The following is a 19575-nucleotide window of genomic DNA, read 5'->3' as shown; positions in this document are numbered from 1 at the left end:
TCCATCCATCCATCCATCCATCCATCCATCCATCCATCCATCCATCCTCTTGCCACCTCACTGCCCACTGCTCTCACCTTACCCAGCCCCAGGACCATGCTCTCCAGAGCACTCTGCAGGGCACTGATGGAGGGCTGAATATCCCCACATCATCCCACAATGGTCCTCTGCTGCCTTCCCTTGGGATTTCACCCGCCCTTAATGCCCCTCCATAACCTCACCCCAAAGCATCCCAAACTCAGAGTGCGCCCTGGGGACAGCCACTCTGTGGCTGGTGGGGACCCGGGGGACGCGGAGGCGGGCAGGTAGGGGCACTCACAGCCTTTGTAGATGTCAGTGGGGATCTGCACAGCAGCATATGAGTAGTTAACCTTGGTCTTGAAGTTGGCATCGTCGGTGAACTCCAGCTTCAGGGAGTTGGACTTCTCCCGCTCGATTTCTTCCCCATCGGGATCATCCTGAGAAGGGAGCAGGGTCAGTGGGACATCCCTGGGTACCTCTGCCTGCCCCCCACCCACCAGTCCCAGTTCTGCCCTAAGGCTTTGGTAGCACCACCGGGCTGAAGCCAGACAAAAATCCCACCTGGGCAAAAAAATCCTTGAAAATCAATTAGCGGCAAGAGGCAACTATCAAAGAACAAATTAAAACTGAGCGCGGCTCAGCGCTCTGTCAATAAGCAATGCAAACAATATTTAATTATGGTGGAGAGATGGCAAATCCCTCACTGCTGGTGCTGGATCGTGCTCCCCCCGCAGCGCCAGCGCTCAGCCCTGAGCCCTGGGCAGGGGACGTGCCCTGCGCCCAGCCCAGCTGCTTGCAGCCGTGGGATGGCAGAAGGGCTGGGCCTGTGTGGGGAGGGAGGAGACGTGGCGGTGACATTGCCCTGACATTGGGAGAGTGGCAAAGCCATTCGCCACAGCTCGGGAGAGTAACAGGATTGCTGTGAAGGGTTCGGTTTTAATTCCAAGAGTCGGCAGTGTAATCGTGCTGCAGGCCACAGGGCCTCCTGAAAGACGCTGAACCCAATTACGGCTGCAGGAGCCTGGCTGCAGGCACGGATAGCTCTGCCTCCCTAGCTGGGGTGGAAATCCAGATTATGCTGTGCATTCTGCTCTACCACCCACCCCAAAGGCTGGGCACCCCTACGTGTGCCAATTTCAGAGACAAACACAACACTGCAGGTGCAGGAAGGCCCCGTGCATCACTGACATCTGTACAGCTAGCAGCCCCATGGCGAGCTGATGCCACCCAAGCTGCTGTCAGCCCTTACCCACACAGCTCCAGGCCTAGCTTGGAGCTCTCTGGCGTGGGGTCAATGCCTCCCAGTGCAGCCTCATGGAGCCATCACGGCCAGCTGGGGCAGAGGGACTGTGAGTAGGGCCAGGGGCAGAAACACTGCATGCAGTCGGTGCGGGAGCTGCTGTTGGAGCATGGGAGGGAAGGATTTGGGGCTCGTATCGCTTTCACCCAGCACAGCTCTGCGCATCCCTGGCCAGATAGCGCAGCATTTCTCACCTTAGCATTTCAAAAGAACTCCGAAGCATCTACTGTATCTCACAAACGTTACTGTACACCCGACGCAGCCTACAGATCTGGATACTTTGTTTGACCATTCTTGGCAATGCAACAGCGTTACCCAGTACGGCTTCAGCAGCACGGAGCTCGCACCAGCCGGCTGGGAGGTCGACCACGTCCCTGTGGCTTTCTTTGGTGAGCTGCCCCGTGGAGCGACATCTCCATGGGAACGAGCCGCTAAGGACGGCTGGGGACGTGTCAGCACAGGGACAAACACTCGGTGACATCGCGGCCCCGGCGGGCTCTGTGCCCCCAGGTGCCCCCACCTGCCTCCATCCCACCACGCACTCACCGCATTCGGAAGGGGAGCCCAGCCCGGCAGAACGCCCTTCTCCCTCCCCCCGCCCCGAACCTTTCCTGGAACGCAGCAGCTCTGCAGCCCCGCTCTGCTCCGAGCAGCACGGCTATAAATAACAATCAGCCTCTCCAGCCGCCTCCCCTCGCCCCCTGCTTTTTTTTTTTCATCTTTGCCAAAGGTACTGTTTGGAGATCCTTCTAGACCATTTATTTTTTGAATTACCAGCCAGAGGAGAGAAGAAGGGGGAAGAAAAAAAGAGAAGGGAAAAAAAAAAAAAAAGAAAAAAGGCAAAAGAAAGAAACTTCTCAGGCTGATAGCTTATCGGGAGGCAATCCAAATGCCACATGAGTCGAGGAAGTTGGAAGATTAAATTTTCCAACCCCTTTCATCTGCTGCTGACATTTCAGGGCCGCTCCCCCTCCCTCCATCCCCGCAGCCAAGGCTCTGGGTGGCAAGTGCTGGTGGCAGAGCGGTGACACGTCCCTGTGCCGTGGGACAGGACATGGCCACGTGGCCCCATGGCTCCAGGAGAGGTGCTTGGGGCTCTGGTGGGAGTGGAACAATTCAGGGCAAGCAGTTCTCTCCCTGCCCTACCTCCTCTGCTTTGGCAGCTCTGCATCTACTCACATCAGCAGACCGGATTGTGACACTGAAATGGAAGCATTTTGTTTGGAAGATGACAAGAGGAAACAATCTGACTCCTAATTGCTTTTCTGTGCCTTTTGTGAAGCTGGAAGCGCAGAATCTGGCTCACAGATAAGTTCAGCTGGTGTAAACCTGCACCTCTCAGCATGGGAATGACTCTAGGCCACTTGGGTGTCCCTAGCAAAGACCCGCTCCAGCCCTGCCACCTCTCAGTGGGGCTGTTGTGGCAACCAGCTTCACTCTTGGAGGCACAGTGGTCCTGCAGGGATGGGAACAAGGACATCCCCAAGGACTGATGCTGCCGTGCTGTGGGGACATCTGCCCAGAGAGGTGGTGGTGCCCCATCCCTGGAGACACCCAAGGTCAGGCTGGATGGGGCTCCGAGAACCTGATGAAGCCGCGGGTGTCCTTGCTCATTGCAGGGGAGGGCAACCACATGGCCTTCAATGGTCCCTTCCAACTTGAATGAATGCGTGATTCCAGGATCTCTGCAGCCACAGCTAAACCCCACTTCACTGCCTGGGAAACCATCCCCCGCGAGAGCAACATGGCCCTGCACATCCTCACCCAGGCCCTCAATTGAGCACCACCCCCTGGCACACGCAGCCGCAAACCTCTGCACTCCTGCGCTCCGCACCCAGCGCCCAGCCCAGAGCAGATGCTGCCCTGAGTGCGGCTCTGAGGACAAACTCCCCTCCCCGGCCCTTGCTGGCAGGGAGTGAGGAGCGCTGCTCCTGCAGGCACGCGGAGAGCCCTGTGGTCCCCCAGGAACACGTGCCGGCGGCCCAGCTGCTAAAGCCCACTCTGAAATCCAAAATCTGCTTAGGGAGATAGCAGAGCCGAGTGCAAGCAGAATGAAAAGGAAGCTCATTTCTTTCTCTCCCTCCTTAAACCCAGTATGAGGCTGGTGAATAAGTCCTGGTTACACTGAATAGGCATTGTCTATCAGAACCAACTTCATTTCAGCGAGATCCTGCTCAATTTAAATATAAAAATTGAAGCGAAATAAAAGAAAAGACAGAAAGACCGCTATTTGGTGAGGTTCAGACCCACCAGTATCATCTTCCCCCTTCTTTATTTCAACATCACCTTCTTCTCCCTCCGTTATTTTTTGCCAGAATTAAATTTGCCAGGGTCATGCTGGGTGGCAGCGATGGCATAAGTGCAGGAGTGCTGCTGGCAGGGTGGGCAGCATCCTGCCCCGTGCCTTTCCCCACATGCAGGGACAGCACAGCCCTGCACTGGGCTGTGGCACAAAGCTCCCTGCGTGCCAGCAGCTTGGTGTGACGCGGGGTGACGGCAGTCCCCTGGGGCTGTCGGTGCGGATTTGAAGCCCTGATTGCCAGAAATCACAGGATGGCTGCTCAGGGAGAGGGCAAAGAATTAGCTTCAGTCGCTAATTAAAGATTTGCTCTTCATTTGAATTTCAGATGCTGGCTTTAATTTTAGAAACTTCAGCAGCCGCACAGGGACCTGCCCAGCAGGACCAGGGGTGGATGTCACCGTGGTGTGGCCAGGGCTGGGGATGGGTCACAGCAATGCGCGTGCACCCACGGTGCAAAGGGATGGTGGTACTCACAGTACTCACAGCACTCACGAATTCCGCGTCTGCCTTGGAGTCGTAGTACTCGATGTCTTCCTCCTGTAGAGAGAGCAGAGCTGCATGAGGGCAGGCGTGGATGGGGGTCCCCATCACTGCCCCGTACCCCTCCTCGTACCGCAGCGCTGGGACGCAGACCCTCACCACGCACAGCCCACTCCGCTGCCAGTCACCCAGTGGGTGACACTGGGATGCAGTGTGTCCCCATGCCCGGGATGCTGCAGTTGTACTGAGGGAGCTGTGGCACAGCCAGGCAGCGAGGTGGCTGCGCAGGTAGAACGGTGAGCAGCATCCTCACTTTGTGGCCTTAATTTGGGGTTTTTAAAAGCTATTTACGCAGGAAGGTCTGCTCAGATCCCTCTCCCTGCACACTAGGGCGCGAGGCAGCTGACAGCACTCAGAGAGAGGCAGGCGATGCAGCCAGCCGTCACAATGTCAGAACAGCATCTCATCTCATCTCCCAGCACAGGGGGGAATTAAAGGGCGCTCGGGGCTCTCTTGTGCACGCGGCGGTGCGGGTGCAGTGGTGGAACACCCTGCATGGCTGTCATTGCTCGCTGCCCACAGCATGGGGATGGCCCATGGGGGGCCCCTGTGTCCTCTCCACAGCCGCCCCAGGTCTGGCAATGAGGTAACGTTGATAGAGGGGAGCAAAAAACTCAACGCAGCACCTTCTGGTTTTTGTTATTAAAAAGCCCAGTCACTAAGGGAGTGTACTTATTATCTGTGATTTGTTGTGAGGTGCTGAGGGGTTCACAACGACAAGGGAAAAATAATACATTGCCCCTGGATACTTCTCTCCCCCCCAGCTCTGCCCCATACCAGCAGCATGCCCCTGGCCCGTGGCCATCTGCACCTTGCAGTGAGAGGAGCCCCTGGAGACCCGTAACACAAAGGAGCTAATTTCATGTTTAACGAGCTTTAATCAGAAGTGAGTGTGACTAACAACAGCCAGCCAGAAGGAGCTTTGTTATTCATTTTATCTTCCATCAGCTCCTCCAAAAAGCTCTGTCCCCCTCTGGTGTGCAGGATCAGGGACTTGCCCATGTCAGAAGCTGGAGTCATTCTGTCCATGCTCCATGCCACGGGTGATGTGTGTGCAGGGGACATGTGGGACATCATCATGGCTCCACACCGGGGTCTCAAAAAGGGAGCAGGGAGTACTACGGTTTCCTCTCCCTTGCATTTGCTCTTAAAGCCACACTTGTACTCTTCACCTGATCCTTGCCTCCTCCTCCTCTGACCCAAGCAAGTACAGGGGCTGTGTAAATAGTGCTGGTATTTCTGCTGTCTTTCTGAATAAATGCCAATAGAGAAAACGAGTGGGTGGAGATGTTGAGAGGTTTGGGAGCAAGAGCCCTCCCACCATTGCCCTTGGCTCTTGGAAGTGAACCTGTGCAGAAGCACTTGCTGCTGTGAACTGGTGCAGCACTGCTTTGAACTGGTAGGTGCTCCTTGGTGTAGCACTAAGTACTTAAGTGCAGCTGCGTGACAGCACCATGAGCACCATTACCAGAGAAGCACAGGGTTATTTTAGTCTTCCAGCACGTGGAAATTACCCTGGTGGTTAAGCCCAATCACAGAGCAATCCGCAAAAACTGGTGAACCCACCAGCACCACATCCTTCAATTCTGTGGTCCCCTCCTGGACGGGGCTGCCCCATGCTCTCTGGGGACCCCAGCCCCCTGTGTCCCCCCCCCCCCCGGGCCTTCCCCAGCCTCTGCAGGCACTGAAATACGTCTTTGTTTTTAAACACACTGGAACAGGTTGCCCAAGGAGGCTGTGGATGCCCCATCCCTGGAGGCATTCAAGGCCAGGCTGGATGTGGCTCTGGGCAGCCTGGGCTGCTGGTTGGCGACCTGCACACAGCAGGGGGTTGGAACTGTATGAGCAATGAGCACTGTGCTCCTTTGCAACCCAGGCCATTCTATGATTCTACAAACAGTTCCAGCAATTCTGAAAATGACATTAGAAAGGTCAGCACTCTGCTGGCAGAGCTGTAGCCCAGTAGGGTCAGAATATGGGGGAGGATGGAACTATGGGACAGGGATGGCATCCCATTGGCACCTCAGCATGCAGCAAGCCAGGCACGTTGGTGCTGCCAGCAGAGGTAAGCACACACCTGGGGGCCCCCAGCTCCCGGAGAAGCCCAAGTGTAGCGTGTGGGGATGCAGGATGACCCACAGCTGTGTGTCAGGATGAATCCTTCCCATTACGGCCCAAAGGATGAAGCAGAATGCACCACAAACAGTGTTCCATGCAGGCAGCAGCCCCACCAAGGACAGGTGGGGACAGCCATCATCATCTGCCAAGGCATATATATATATATTTTTTTTTTAAAGCAATTTCCTCCTTCCATCCCTCTGACAGAGCAGGGGGAATATTTAAGTGATCTGTCAGCACCTCCTTCACCCAACCGAACGGATGCTCCCTGCTGATGGCACCCAGTCCCGGGCCAGGGGGACAGCAGGATGCCCATGGCACCCCTCACCCAATCCGTCCCCGCTGCCCCCAGAGGCACATCTGCTTCCCCTAAGAGCAAATGGCACAACCCCGTGGTTTTTGTGAATGATTTTCTTGTTCTACTTTCGTCCAGAATGGCTCTACAGCAAGGTTGGTGCTTTAACACAGTAATTCTCAGAGCGTAATGAAAGCTGACATTATATCAAACACAATAAAGACTCTCAGTTGATGGAGATCATTCCTGAACACACAAACCCATTAAACTGAAAAAAAAAAATATCAATTCTACACACTCGCCAGCCAAAAGAAAATGTGATTTGTTATCTAAAAGGGGGTTATAAACACAGCTTCAATGCACTTTCTGTGCTGTAATGAAAACTGGGTTTGAAATAGCAAGACGACTGCAAATTAGAGTATTTGATTTTATTTTCTAACTTTTTAGGTAAGCCTTCTACAAGGACAAGTGCAAGGTTACGGTGGCGATCTTTCTGTTCTCCACCGATAAGTAGGATCTGTAATTAAAGGAGGAGAAAAATGAAACGGGGATAAGGAACTTGTGCTTGCCCTTCTGAAGATGCTTTGACCGCAGAGGCTGCTGTGGTCCTGCATGGTCGCAGAGCAGGGCTGGGGACAGCCAGCCACAGCCCCACTGCTGTGCTCCCACTGCCCTTCTCCCATTGCTGCAGCCCTGCCACCATGCTCCCATCACTGCCTTCCCACTGCCATAGAATCATAGAATGGCCTGGGTTGCAAAGGACCACAATGCTCATCTGGTTCCACCCCCCTGCTATGTGCAGGGTCGTCAACCAGCAGACCAGGCTGCCCAGAGCCACATCCAGCCTGGCCTTGAGTGCCTCAGTGCCTCACCACCTTCTGAGTGAAAAACTTCCTCCTAATATCCAACCTAAACCTCCCCTGTCTCAGTTTAACATCATTCCCCTTGTCCTGTCACCATCCACCCTCATAAACAGCCATTCCCCCTCCTGTTTCTACGCTCCCTTCAAGTACTGGAAGGCCACAATGAGGGCTCCAGCCCTCTGCTCATCTCAATGCCTCCTCTGGACCCGCTCCAACAGCTCCACATCCTGTGCTGGGGGCCCCAGGCCTGGACGCAGCACTGCAGATGGGGCCTCACAGGAGCTGAGCAGAGGGGGACGATCACCTCCCTCTCTTGCTGGCCACCCCTTTTTCATGCAGCCCAGAACACAGCTGGCCTTCCGGGCTGTGAGCGCACATTGCCATGCTGGGCTTCTCTGCCCTTCCCCAGTGAGTGAAGCCTCAGTGATTCATTCTGTCCTTCCCCATTTGGCGAATGGTGCTCCCGTTTTCCCCTGAGTTTCATTTCTAATGGACCTTGAAATTATCTGGGCTTTGTTATTTGCTTCCTTGTTTGCAGGTGGGAGTTATCGATGGAGGGCAGCCCTCCGTGCCACATCTGTGCCACAGCACGGCACAGCACAGGAATCTCTTTGGGAAATATGGCTGTTGCAGTGGTGGCTGGCTGTGGGGGCCATCCCGTAATGCATGTGCTCAGAGGCAGGAACAAAACAGAAACGTGAGTGTGGTGCACAGAGCATCCTGGGCAGAACACATGGACATGCGCAGAGCTCCAGAAGGGGTTATTGCCAAAAGATAATTTCCCCATCTTTGGGATGGAACCCAGAGGGAAGCGCTTTGCGCCCGAAACATATGGAAGAGGGGAACTTCCCCATGTAGCAGGGAAAAATGCTGTGAGGAAGAGGAACTGGGAGAAAAACAACAGTAATAAACATTTTATGAAGCAGAAAATGGCTTATAAAGAAGTCAACTTTTAAAGGCAATTTATATAATCCTGCCAAGCGCACATAAATGGGACTCTGCAGCGCCTAAGTGTCCCTTAAAGGGACAAAGAGCTCTGCTGCCCAGCACACTGAACTCAGCAACACCATGCCTCGACGTGTATTGTGCAGGCTGGGCTTTGTCACCATTCTGCAGAGCTGGCTGTGGTCCCTGCACTGCCATGCATCACCTGCCCTGTGCTCCAACTGGGGACCCCATGGTGGGATGTACACTGGAATTGCATGGTGGAATAACAGGGAGATGAGGATGGAGGAACAGGGAAAGCCAGTTGCTAGGTGGTGTGCTGGTGTTCTTACCATCATGCTTTGCACCTGGCTCTTATCTGAGCTATGTGGCAAACAGGGGATGGCAGCTGGTGCGCAGCAGCATGGTACTGGGGACAGGGATGGGGACACCTGGAGCATGGGGACAGCACTTGGGACATTGCTCCATGCCCCCCTGTGTGGAACAGAGTCCCTAGCTCTGACAGCACAACATGTACGTCCTACACAGACCCCACGGGGCCCTGACTGTACACCTGGGGACCAGAAACATCTTCCAGGGAGGACTGGCAGGGCAACAGGAGCAGGGACAGCTGTTCTGCTGCTCGGACCCAAACAGCTTCCATGTGCTCTGCCCAGGATGCTCTGTGCATCCTGGGGGAGGGCAGCCTCTGCAGGACAAGGCCCTGGAATGGATGAAGTGTGTGATGACACGGAATGGAGGTCAGGGCAGGACTACAGGGGTGGTACATGGATCAGAGCGGAGACACTTCCAGTGCCACCCGGGAAAGAAAGAGCCGCCAGTGTGCGGCATGGGAACCAAAAACCCCAGCACTGATGAGGGAGAAGAAACTTTCCAGGCAGAGATCAGTGCTGTGTGATCGCTGGGAGCGACCTCGCAGCCGTCCTCGCTTCTGCTCCTGTTTCATTTTCCCCTGAACCTCCATAGCAACCCATCTGCAGTGAGCAACTCTAATGTTTAATGGTCCTGCCATTAGCACTAATGCATTGCAAACACTCAACATCTGCCGTCGCGCATTCAGATGGAAACACAAAAATAACCACGCTCGGTGCAATCTGTCATAAACTTCAGCTCGAGGTTACGAAATGACACACGGAGAGAGCAAGGGAGAGCTGCGGCCAGGATGACCAGCAGCTGGTGGGACAGAGGAGCATGGTGATGCTGTGGGCGCTACTGTGGTCCTTGGCACCTCATCCTGGTGGTGCTGCTCGGGTGGTGGGACCAGCACTTCCCCATGGGCAGCACAGGCAGGAGGTGGCAGCTGCACTTGGCAGCACGGCCCCAGCATCCCAGCAGCATCCCACCCAGCTCTGCGCTGTGCTGATAAAGCTGCGTGGTGACGCATGGCCGCGCATTGTTTCCAGGTGACTCGCTTCTAATTACCTTGATGAAGTGGTAGCAAACAGAGCTGTTAAAAATATTTTTCAATGAAAGTGGGTTTCTGAAAGGTTTGTGCCACATACTGCAAAACGAGCCAAGAGTTCCCAGCGCCACAGCTGCTCCTGCACACTGGTTATCACCAAGACTGGCTCTCTCTCACCCCGCCCATGAAGGCTCCAGAAGGGGAGAAAGTGATTTTGGCTGTGGCACAGCAAAGCGAGGAAACGTGAGCTGAACCCACAGAGCTGTTGTATGAAGAAGTGCAGGGAGGGTTTTCCTGCTAGGTTGACATTCCGCCGTGCCCCACTGCTGCGCAGAGCAAACCTTGCTGTCCTCCTGATGCCTCTTCCACCCATCTCCCGGGAAGGGGTAACAGTAACTCGCAGAAAGCTCTTGGTGACCATTGGTACTGGATACAGCAGTATGCTGGATGGCACAGCTAGCAGGTTCATCTCACCTTCCATTAGCAAAGCTGCTTCTATTGGTGAATGGAAGGCAGAGGACATGGACATGGCTGTCTCTCCTTTCCCTGCAGTGCCTTCTGCCTGCTCTGCAAATGGCCAGCACTCCCAGTGCACTGCAGCTGAGCAGGTGCGCTCCTGAAGACCCCTGGAAGCTCAGCACACACAAGTGTCAGCCAGACACAGCTGCTGGTGGGGCAGGGACAGGCTGGGAGCACCCATCACCTGGCAAGCATGGCTCAGCACCTTGCCTTCTCTTCTGCTCCTCCTTCACCTTTTTCTCCATGTTTATCTGTGCTGCCATCACCCATGGCAGGAGGGTCTATAGGAGCAAGATTTGCTTCGGTTTCTATTCTCTCCCCCACCTCTCCTTCGTTTCCATCTGCATGTCCAGTGGAGCCCACTGACTGCCCTATTTAGCAGCCAAGAGCTATGAGATGGCCAACCCCTCCTTGCAGGTGGACATGGACAGGTGCAGAGCCAGGACAGTGGTGCACAGGGACCAGCTGGCCAGTGCTGGAGGAGGGTTCCCTCTCAGGTAAATGCCACTGGGTCCATGTGAGGGGCTTGTCACACAGAAGGATAGGGGCAGGCAGCCCAGAGGTGACATACCTAGGACCAAGGCTCACCTTGAGCCAAGCCATTGCCTCAGGAATGGGAAGAGAGAGGAAAAGGAGAGGCCATCACTGTGGGACAGTACCAGCTGCATGTGGAGCCCTGGGGCTGCCAGCCTGGGGCCAGTGATGTTTGTACTCCAAGGGATGCCCACAGAGGTAGGGCTGTCCCCAGGCTGTCCCCTTAACCACCGCAGTGGGCTCCTGGTGGCAGGGCAGGATCTGGCCCGGCTCTGAGGAAGAGGCTGGTGGACTCAGATATTTTTACTGCAGGTTCCATTTGCACTGGAAGGAAAACAATCCTTCCTTCCTTTTGTATTATTGTTAGAATTTGAGAGCATTTCCAGGCAGAACACTTCAGATTCCTGCTGAGCGTTATCACTGCCATAATTACAAAGTCAAATGCAATCATTAAAACAACATCTTCCCTCTCCCAGCCGAGATTCGCTCCTTCCCCGGCAGCAGCCAGGCACTGCTGTCAGGTGCCTCAGGCACGTGAGCCGCTACCCTTGCCCAGCGCTTGCCCTGAAAAACCAATCCTGAAACCCTGAGAAACCTCTCAGCAAGAATCCAAACCCTCATTCGGTTCAGCCTTCCCCTTCTGCCCACTCCCACCCAGCTGCAGACAAGCTCAGAATGGATTTGTCCACGTAGCCTATGGATGGGGATGACAGTAGCTTTAAAATTCATGGGGAACCAAGGATAAGGAAGGAGGAGCTGAAGGATGGGAAGCAGGGAGGGGACAGGCGTGTCACAGCGTGTGTCTCCACGGCACATGGTGAGCTGGAGCCTTACCCGGATGTTGTCCTGCCAGTGGTGGGCCTTCTGGAACTTCTCTGCTGCATTCGCCAGCCTCTGCAAAGAGAGCAAGAGGGGAGAGTGAGTGTAAAGCCGTGTGATGCCCACACCATGGCTGGCCCCAGCTGCGAGCAGTCGAGAGAGGCTCCATGGGGTGCCCACAGCCTCCATCCCCTCTCTGTGTGCCTAGCAGCCCTCTGCATACACAAGCGCTGCAGCCAGGACCCCACAGCCGCCCTCCCTTCAGCAAGAGGCTCCCAGGCAGAGGCAGCACCTAACGATGCTAACTGCACAGTGTTAATTAGCCATGAGGCTGGCAAGGTTGTTGCATCCTAGGAAGGCTCCCTGGAGAGCTCAGCACCATGAGGATGCAGCCAGCTGAGACGTGCCACCGCTGACATCCCCAGGCACCCACTGCTCTGATGGAGGCACGAGTGCCCTGCACGGTCAGCCTGTTGTGCCCCCAGCTCACACCAGGCACAGTGTGCCTCCAGCTCAGCACCTCGGCTGAGCACCAGGCACAGCAAAGCACTGGGAGCACCGAGTGTGCAGTGCCATCATGCATCTTCCCATGGGGACAGCACGGCTTGTTCTTATCGGCTGCACAGAGATGAGTATTCCATCACTGCACTATCTCAGCCCGCACTGGTCAAAACTTTCTCCTTTAACCTTTTTCTATTGCTTGAAATTTTGATTTCCAAGCCTAAGTGCCTGCTTTTCACAGCTAGCATCTGTTGGGAGCTCAGCAACCCACAGGGTGCTGCAGTGAAACTCGTCCCGCCTGGGTCGCTGGGAGAAGATCAGAGATAGCAAACATAAAAGTCAAATGTCTGCTCATTTTTGGGGCAGTTTTGCCTGGGGGGGGTTGGTGTTAGCAGAGCTGCGGCCCAAATCCTGCACCCTCCCCCAGCCACTCCGTGCTGCGCTTATGCACTGAGATGGCTGATTAAGGGCAAGCATTTATTTCGAGTTGTACTTAAGGCAGCAGTGATGAAATATGCATTTTTCTATACTTGATAAGAGCGTGTTTGTTTATTGCATGCCCAGGGAAGATTTATGGACATCTTTAACTATTCATTGCCTCGCGAGAAGTGCCTGGAGTGCTGCAAATGGTGCACTTGGTGTCTGCTGCACCCACTGCAGGCACTTCAATGGAACGTATTTTTCCTCTGGAAAATGTCAATTTGTCAAAGTCAATCTGGACAAAACTTTGTTTTTAGGAAAAAATAATTCAGATGTTCTGTTCTTCTTTGGCTAATCAGTGCATTACAGGGATGGAGGAGGTGGCAGCAGGGTGGCAACGTGCCCCAGGGAGGACAGAACGTGGTGACAGGGATGGGCTGCAGGGCATTCCCATCTGTGAGTAACGAGTTCATCATGAATAATGCGATTGGGATCGATACAGCTCAAGGATTATTTCTAATCCTTAATAACGATTAAACCATTATTTTACAAGTGCTGCAGATCAATCATCCCATCTTCAGCCATGCTGTGTGCAAGGCACTGCACGGCCCACACCATGTCCCTCCACTTTTGCATTCAGTGCGGTGCTCCTGTCCTCCAACCAATGGAGCCCTGGGAAGCTTTTCCAGCTTTGCTTCACCACAGGGCATTAAGGGCACGTGCAGATGCCACCTTTCACCCCGTCACTGCAACTCAGCCATGCAACGATGGGGCAAAACGCAGCATCTGCACGTGCCCAGGGTTGTTGGGCAGCGACGATATTCCCTTTATATGCGCACAGGGAATATAAATCTTTAGCAAACACTGTAAAGCAATGAAGCATCTCATCCTGTAATAATCTCCAAGACAGTTGATCCCAGGGCTCTTATTACCCCAGCAGCTGGCATCTGAAATCCAGTCAGCAGCCGGCTCAGCCACAGCCGGGTATTGATCACGAAGCGGCTGCACAAAGCGCCGCAGCATTTTTCTATCAGTGCTAACTTGTTTGCCAATAACTCTTTCAGCCACATGGCACGGGAGAGAAAGGAGTGGCCAGAGCCCATCTCTCCTCCTCTTCAGCCTGAATCTCTCTCATCCCCGGGGCTAGAAAGTGATGGAGCCACATCTGAGGTGGGCTATCTTAAGGCACGTGCTGTACATCAGCCGGGCTGTGCTTGAGATGAAGCCGGTGGCTTTTTGGGTGGACTCTGACTGCCAGCACCAGGCTGTACTGCACACAAGTGGAAGCATTTGGCTTGGCGCGTGTGGAAGGACAGCCAGCACACCACACTGCCTGTAGCTGCCATCAGCCTGCTGACATCTTGCATCTGGTTAAACCGTGCTGAGGAGGATTTTGAGGCATTTTCAAAATAACTGCGAGAGTTTTCTGTTTGTGCCGAGCAGCCAATTAAGCGGTTTGCAAACAAAATGGAATCACAAAAATTTGCAGTGCTGCGTGCCGCATTTGAAAGTCCATTATTAGAAATTTACACCGGGGAAATGTAAGCAAAAGCTTCTGGAGTCTGACTGCCCAAGCACTGGTGATGGTCGTATTCCCGTCACGCCAGGAAAAAGAGATTGCAACCCCCAGCCTGTAGTGGACTCTGCCTTACCGTAGTAGAAACGAGAGAGCTGACTTGGGAGGAGAAGAGGAATGGCAGCATGTCCCACCTCAGCAACGCAGGTGGCGCCCTCCCCGACCTACCTCGGTTCCTCAGGTGCCCCTAAGTAATAGGTTTGAAACCCTGGAACTGGAGGGTGAGGAGGCTGAGAACAAGGTGGTGGAACAGCCTCTGAGCTTTGCTAAGGAGAGGCGGTCGGCTCCACGCTTGAAGACCGCCTCTTCTGGTAAAGAAAGGAGGGTGATAGTTGTAGGAGACTCCCTTCTAAAAGGAACTGAGGGCCTGATATGTCGTCCTGACCCCACCCGGAGGGAAGTGTGCTGCCTTCCTGGGGCACGGGTCAGGGACATCTCTAGAAAGCTGCCTGGGCTTATTCGCCCGTCTGACTACTACCCCTTATTGGTAGTTCAGGTTGGCAGTGATGATACTGCCAAGAGAAGCCTAAGGGCAATCAAAAATGACTTCAAGGGTCTGGGGAGGGTACTGGATGGTGCGGGAATGCAAGTGATCTTCTCTTCTATCCCTTCAGTGGCGGGGAAGGACTATGAGAGGATCAAAAAAGCCCTCCTCATCAATAAATGGCTTAGAGGATGGTGCAGGCAGGAGAACTTTGGTTTTTTTGACCATGGGGCAATTTACTCGGCTCCTGGCATGATGGCTGCAGATGGAGCTCAACTGTCTACAAGGGGTAAAAGGATCCTAGCCCAGGAGCTGGCAGGCCTCATTGAAAGATCTTTAAACTAGGTAAGAAGGGGGAAGGGGACAAAATGAGGACTGCTGAGGTTCAGGTAGTTCAAGGTTCAAAAGTGAACTTGATGGGTGACGAGGGTGGAGTTCGAAGGGATGGAGTGTGGCAGGGGAATGCTGCCTCCCTGAAGTGTCTATACACTAATGCGCGCAGTATGGGAAATAAACAGGAAGAGTTAGAGATCTGTGTGCGGTCACATGGCTATGATCTCATTGCGATCACAGAGACGTGGTGGGACAGCTCGCATGACTGGAATGTTGTCATGGAGGGCTATGTGCTTTTTAGGAAAGATCGGCCGGCGAGGCGGGGTGGTGGAGTTGCTCTTTATGTAAGAGAGCAGCTTGAATGTATTGAACTCCACCTGGGGGAGAGTGGTGTAGCAGTGGAGAGCTTGTGGGTAAGAATCAAGGGGTGGGCTGGTATGGCTGACACCGTTGTGGGTGTGTGCTACAGGCCCCCTGATCAGGAGGAGGAGGTTGATGAGGCCTTCCACAAACAGTTGGAAGCAGCGTCACGATCCCAGGCGCTGGTGCTTATGGGGGACTTCAATTATCCAGATATTTGCTGGAAAAGCAATGTGGCCAGGCATGCGCGGTCCAGACGGTTCCTGCAATGTGTTGAAGACAACTTCCTGATGCAGGTGGTTGAGGAATCGACGAGGAGAGGGGTACTGCTGGACCTTATTCTCACTAATAGAGAAGGGCTTGTCGGGGAAGTAAAGGTCGGGGGCAGCTTGGGTTGTAGTGACCACGAGATGGTGGAGTTCAAGATCCTGAGTGGAAGAAGTAAAGCAAAAAGTAGGATTGCTGTCCTGGACTTTAGGAGAGCCAACTTCGATCTCTTTCGGGGCCTACTTGGAGCTGTCTCATGGGCTAGGGTGTTGGAAGGCAAGGGGGCCTGTGAGAGCTGGTCAGCATTTAAGCAGCTCTTCTTCCAAGCTCAGGATCGGTGCATCCCTGTGAGGAAGAAATCGGGAAAGGGCGGCAGGAGACCTGTGTGGATGAGCAAGGAGCTCGTGCGCAAACTCAAAGGAAAGAAGAAGGCCCATGAAATGTGGAAAAAGGGTCTGACTACTTGGGAAGAATACAGGAATGTTGTCAGGGTCTGCAGGGATGCGACAAGGAAGGCTAAAGCCCGCCTGGAATTAAATCTGGCAAAGGGGATAAAGGATAATAAAAAAGGTTTTTTCAAGTACATTAACAGTAAAAGGAAGACTAGGGAGAATGTGGCTCCCCTGCTAAGTGACGGGGGTGTTCTGGTAATGGGGGATGCTGAGAAGGCGGAGATACTGAATGCCTTCTTTGCTTCTGTCTTCAGTGAAAAAGCTCCCCCTCGGGAATCTGAGACCCTGGAGGTCAGTGAGAGGATCTGGGGAATGGAAGACCCCCCTTCTGTCAGGGAAGAGGTGGTCCGGGAGCGCCTAGGCAACACCAATGTTCACAAATCCATGGGACCCGATGGGATTCATCCACGGGTGCTGAGGGAGCTGGCAGAGGTGATTGCTGAACCGCTTTCTGTCATCTTTGAGAAGTCTTGGAAGACGGGGGAGGTGCCTGAAGACTGGAAGATAGCCAACGTCACCCCGGTCTTCAAAAAAGGCAAGAAGGAAGACCCAGGCAATTATAGGCCAGTCAGCCTCACCTCTGTCCCTGGAAAGGTGATGGAACAGCTTGTACTGGATGTCATCTCCAGACAACTGGAAGAAGAGGAGGTTATCAGGAGTAGTCAGCACGTGTTCACAAGGGGGAGGTCGTGCTTGACCAACCTGGTAGCCTTCTATGATGTTGTCTCTGGCTGGGTGGATAGGGGGAGAGCAGTGGATGTAGTCCACCTTGATTTCAGCAAGGCATTTGATACTGTCCCCCATGACGTCCTTATAACAAAGCTGAGCAAGTGTGGGATAGATGAGTGGACAGTGAGGTGGGTTGAGAACTGGCTGACTGGCAGAGCACAGAGGGTCGTTGTTGGTGGTGCAGAGTCCGGTTGGAGGCCTGTAACCAGCGGTGTTCCTCAGGGGTCTGTGCTGGGTTCGGTCTTGTTCAACATCTTCATCAATGACCTTGATGAGGGGATAATGGCCACCCTCAGCAAGTTTGCTGATGATACGAAGTTGGGAGGATTGGCTGACACGCCTGAAGGCTGTGTTGCCATTCAGCAAGACCTGGATAGGCTGGAGAGCTGGGCAGAAAAAAACCGGATGAGGTTTAACAAAAGCAAGTGTAGAGTCTTGCATCTGGGGAGGAATAATTCCATGCACCAGTACAGGTTGGGGGATGAGCTGCTGGAGGGGAGCTCTGCGGAAAGGGACCTGGGTGTCCTGGTGGATGACAGGTTGGCCATGAGCCAGCAGTGTGCCCTTGTGGCCAAAAAGGCCAATGGCTTACTGGGGTGCATTAAAAAGAGCGTGGCCAGCAGGTCAAAGGAGGTGATCCTCCCCCTCTACTCTGCCCTGGTAAGACCTCATCTGGAGTACTGCGTCCAGTTCTGGGCTCCCCAGTACAAAAAAGACAGGGATCTCTTGGAAAGAGTCCAGCTGAGGGCCACGAAGATGGTGAAGGGCCTGGAGCATCTCCCCTATGAAGAAAGGCTGAGTGAACTGGGTCTGTTCAGCCTTGAGAAAAGGAGACTGAGAGGGGACCTGATCCAGGTCTATAAATATCTAAGGTGTGGGGGGCAGAATGGCGAGGCCGGACTCTTTTCAGTGGTGAGTGGAGACAGGACAAGGGGAAACGGCTGGAAACTGCAGCATAGGAAGTTCCGCACAAACATGCGCAAGAACTTCTTTACAGTGAGGTGACGGAGCACTGGAACAGGCTGCCCAGGGAGGTGGTGGAGTCTCCTTCTCTGGAGATGTTCAAGACCTGCCTGGATGCCGACCTGTGCGACCTACTGTAGGGAACCTGCTTTGGCAGGGGGGTTGGACTCGATGATCTCTGGAGGTCCCTTCCAACCCCTACAATTCCGTGATTCTGTGATTCTGTGATTCTGTGAAAATCCACAACCAGGGAAAAGCACGGAAGGTGGGTGAAAAATGCACTGAGACAGCATGGAGAAGGGACTGGCAGATCCCGCAAACTCAGCAGCCACCTGTACGACAGCTTTGCCTTTGTCCTCCCCAGCACCCCGAGGGATGGAGCCAGGCTGTGGGGTGTGGGAGCAGGATGCCCAGCTGGGGTACCGAGAGCAGCTCCTCCTCCCTCTGCTTCACCAGCCTGCCATTCCAGCTTCACAAAGAGCAGCCACCTACCCCTCTCCCCAGTCTTTATTCATTGTGCCTGAAACGTTGCCCCTGGCATCGTCCTGCAGCTCCACTGCTGGGACTGTGGGGGCCTTCCCTCCATCCACCTTGCTGCTACACCCAGGGAGCAGGGAGGCCTGAGACTTGCTGTTTAAAAACCAGACTGGGGGAGGAGGAGCGGGAGAGCTCCCCGAAGGGAAAAGCCATCAGCTGGAACAAGATTTCAACAACTACAGTTTCTTGACCTTTTCCACAGTCGTATCTTAAATGTCGCACGGCCGAATGTGATAAAAAGAAAAAAAATATTAATAAAATAGATTTCATTTTTTTAAAAAGGTCAGGACATGTGTTACAGGGAAAAACTCATTTAGGTGCATGCCTTCCCCCTCGCCGACCCTGAAGGCCCCTCTCTGCCTCACACCTCTGTGCACATACACTCAGGGCTCAGCTGCAGGGCTGGGACCATGAGCTCAGAAACAAACGCTGGGGAGCTGCCCACACCTGGTGGGATGCTGTGTGCTTAACCCAGAGATCCTCTCCTTGCTGCTGCTCCACGTCAGGCTCAAACATGTCCTCAAATCCTTATGTTGTGCAACGCCCCAGAACTCAGCCTTCACACCTGCACTCGCCTGCCCACCCCAATGACCTTTCCATGCGGCTTGGCAGAAGTTATGGGAGCGGTCAGAGCCGCAGGGGCACAGTCCTGGTGATGGATGTTTTAAAAGGAAATGTCATTTCAAAGCTGTCCAGGGCCCAGAACCAAAAGCATCCCAGATGCGGGCTGCAGACCTCTCTGTTGTTATCACAGAACCACAGAATAATTAAGTTTGGAAAAGATCACTAAGATCACCTAGTCCAACCATCACCCCATCCCTACCACCCGTGTCTCTCAGTGCCACATCTACACATTTCTTGAACACCTCCAGGGACAGAAATTCTACCACCTCCCTGGGCAGCCTGTTCCAATAACTCGCCACTCTTTTTGAGAATAGTTCTTTCCTGATGTCCAGCCTCATGCTCAGCAATTGGAGAAGAGTTCTGTCAACCCCTCCCTCCTTTCATCATTTTCTGTTATTTTTACTCGCTAAGAACAAAATAGAACTTAGTGAAAAAATGCAACAATAACTGTGATAACATTATGCTAAGTTATTAAACGGTGACAATGGGGGATAAATACAGCACACAGCCCATTCTATAGCACCACCGCCAGGACGGATCAAAGCCAAACACAGAGTGAATGGAGAGTAGCTTCCCAGGGGGAGCATCCATGTGTGCAAACGCAACGGGTGCTGTGCAGCTGGGGAGGGACCGACACACAGGTGCAGGAGAGGGAAGTTGTGAAGGTAGGG

The 19575-nt window shown here is 53.8% G+C and overlaps 1 protein-coding gene across 4 annotated transcripts in view; it reads right to left on the bottom strand.

The window, feature by feature from the left end:
* Positions 1-19575, bottom strand: part of CACNA2D2 (calcium voltage-gated channel auxiliary subunit alpha2delta 2) — a 129674-nt gene that overhangs the window by 16605 nt on the left and 93494 nt on the right. For 3 of the 4 annotated variants that reach the window (XM_042885423.1, XM_042885425.1, XM_042885426.1), the window contains exons 4-6: positions 11674-11733; positions 4098-4160; positions 320-458 (exon numbers count right to left, since the gene is read on the bottom strand). In XM_042885423.1, the coding sequence (XP_042741357.1) occupies positions 320-458; positions 4098-4160; positions 11674-11733 (262 nt within the window). The remainder of the gene's footprint in view (positions 1-319; positions 459-4097; positions 4161-11673; positions 11734-19575) is intronic. The other variant, XM_042885424.1, reaches the window with a different exon arrangement.

Source organism: Lagopus leucura, unplaced genomic scaffold (genome assembly GCF_019238085.1).
Source record: "Lagopus leucura isolate 7727_CA_CO unplaced genomic scaffold, USGS_WTPT01 Super-Scaffold_100050, whole genome shotgun sequence".
Classification (NCBI taxonomy): domain Eukaryota; kingdom Metazoa; phylum Chordata; class Aves; order Galliformes; family Phasianidae; genus Lagopus; species Lagopus leucura.
This window is presented reverse-complemented; position numbering and strand designations above follow the sequence as displayed.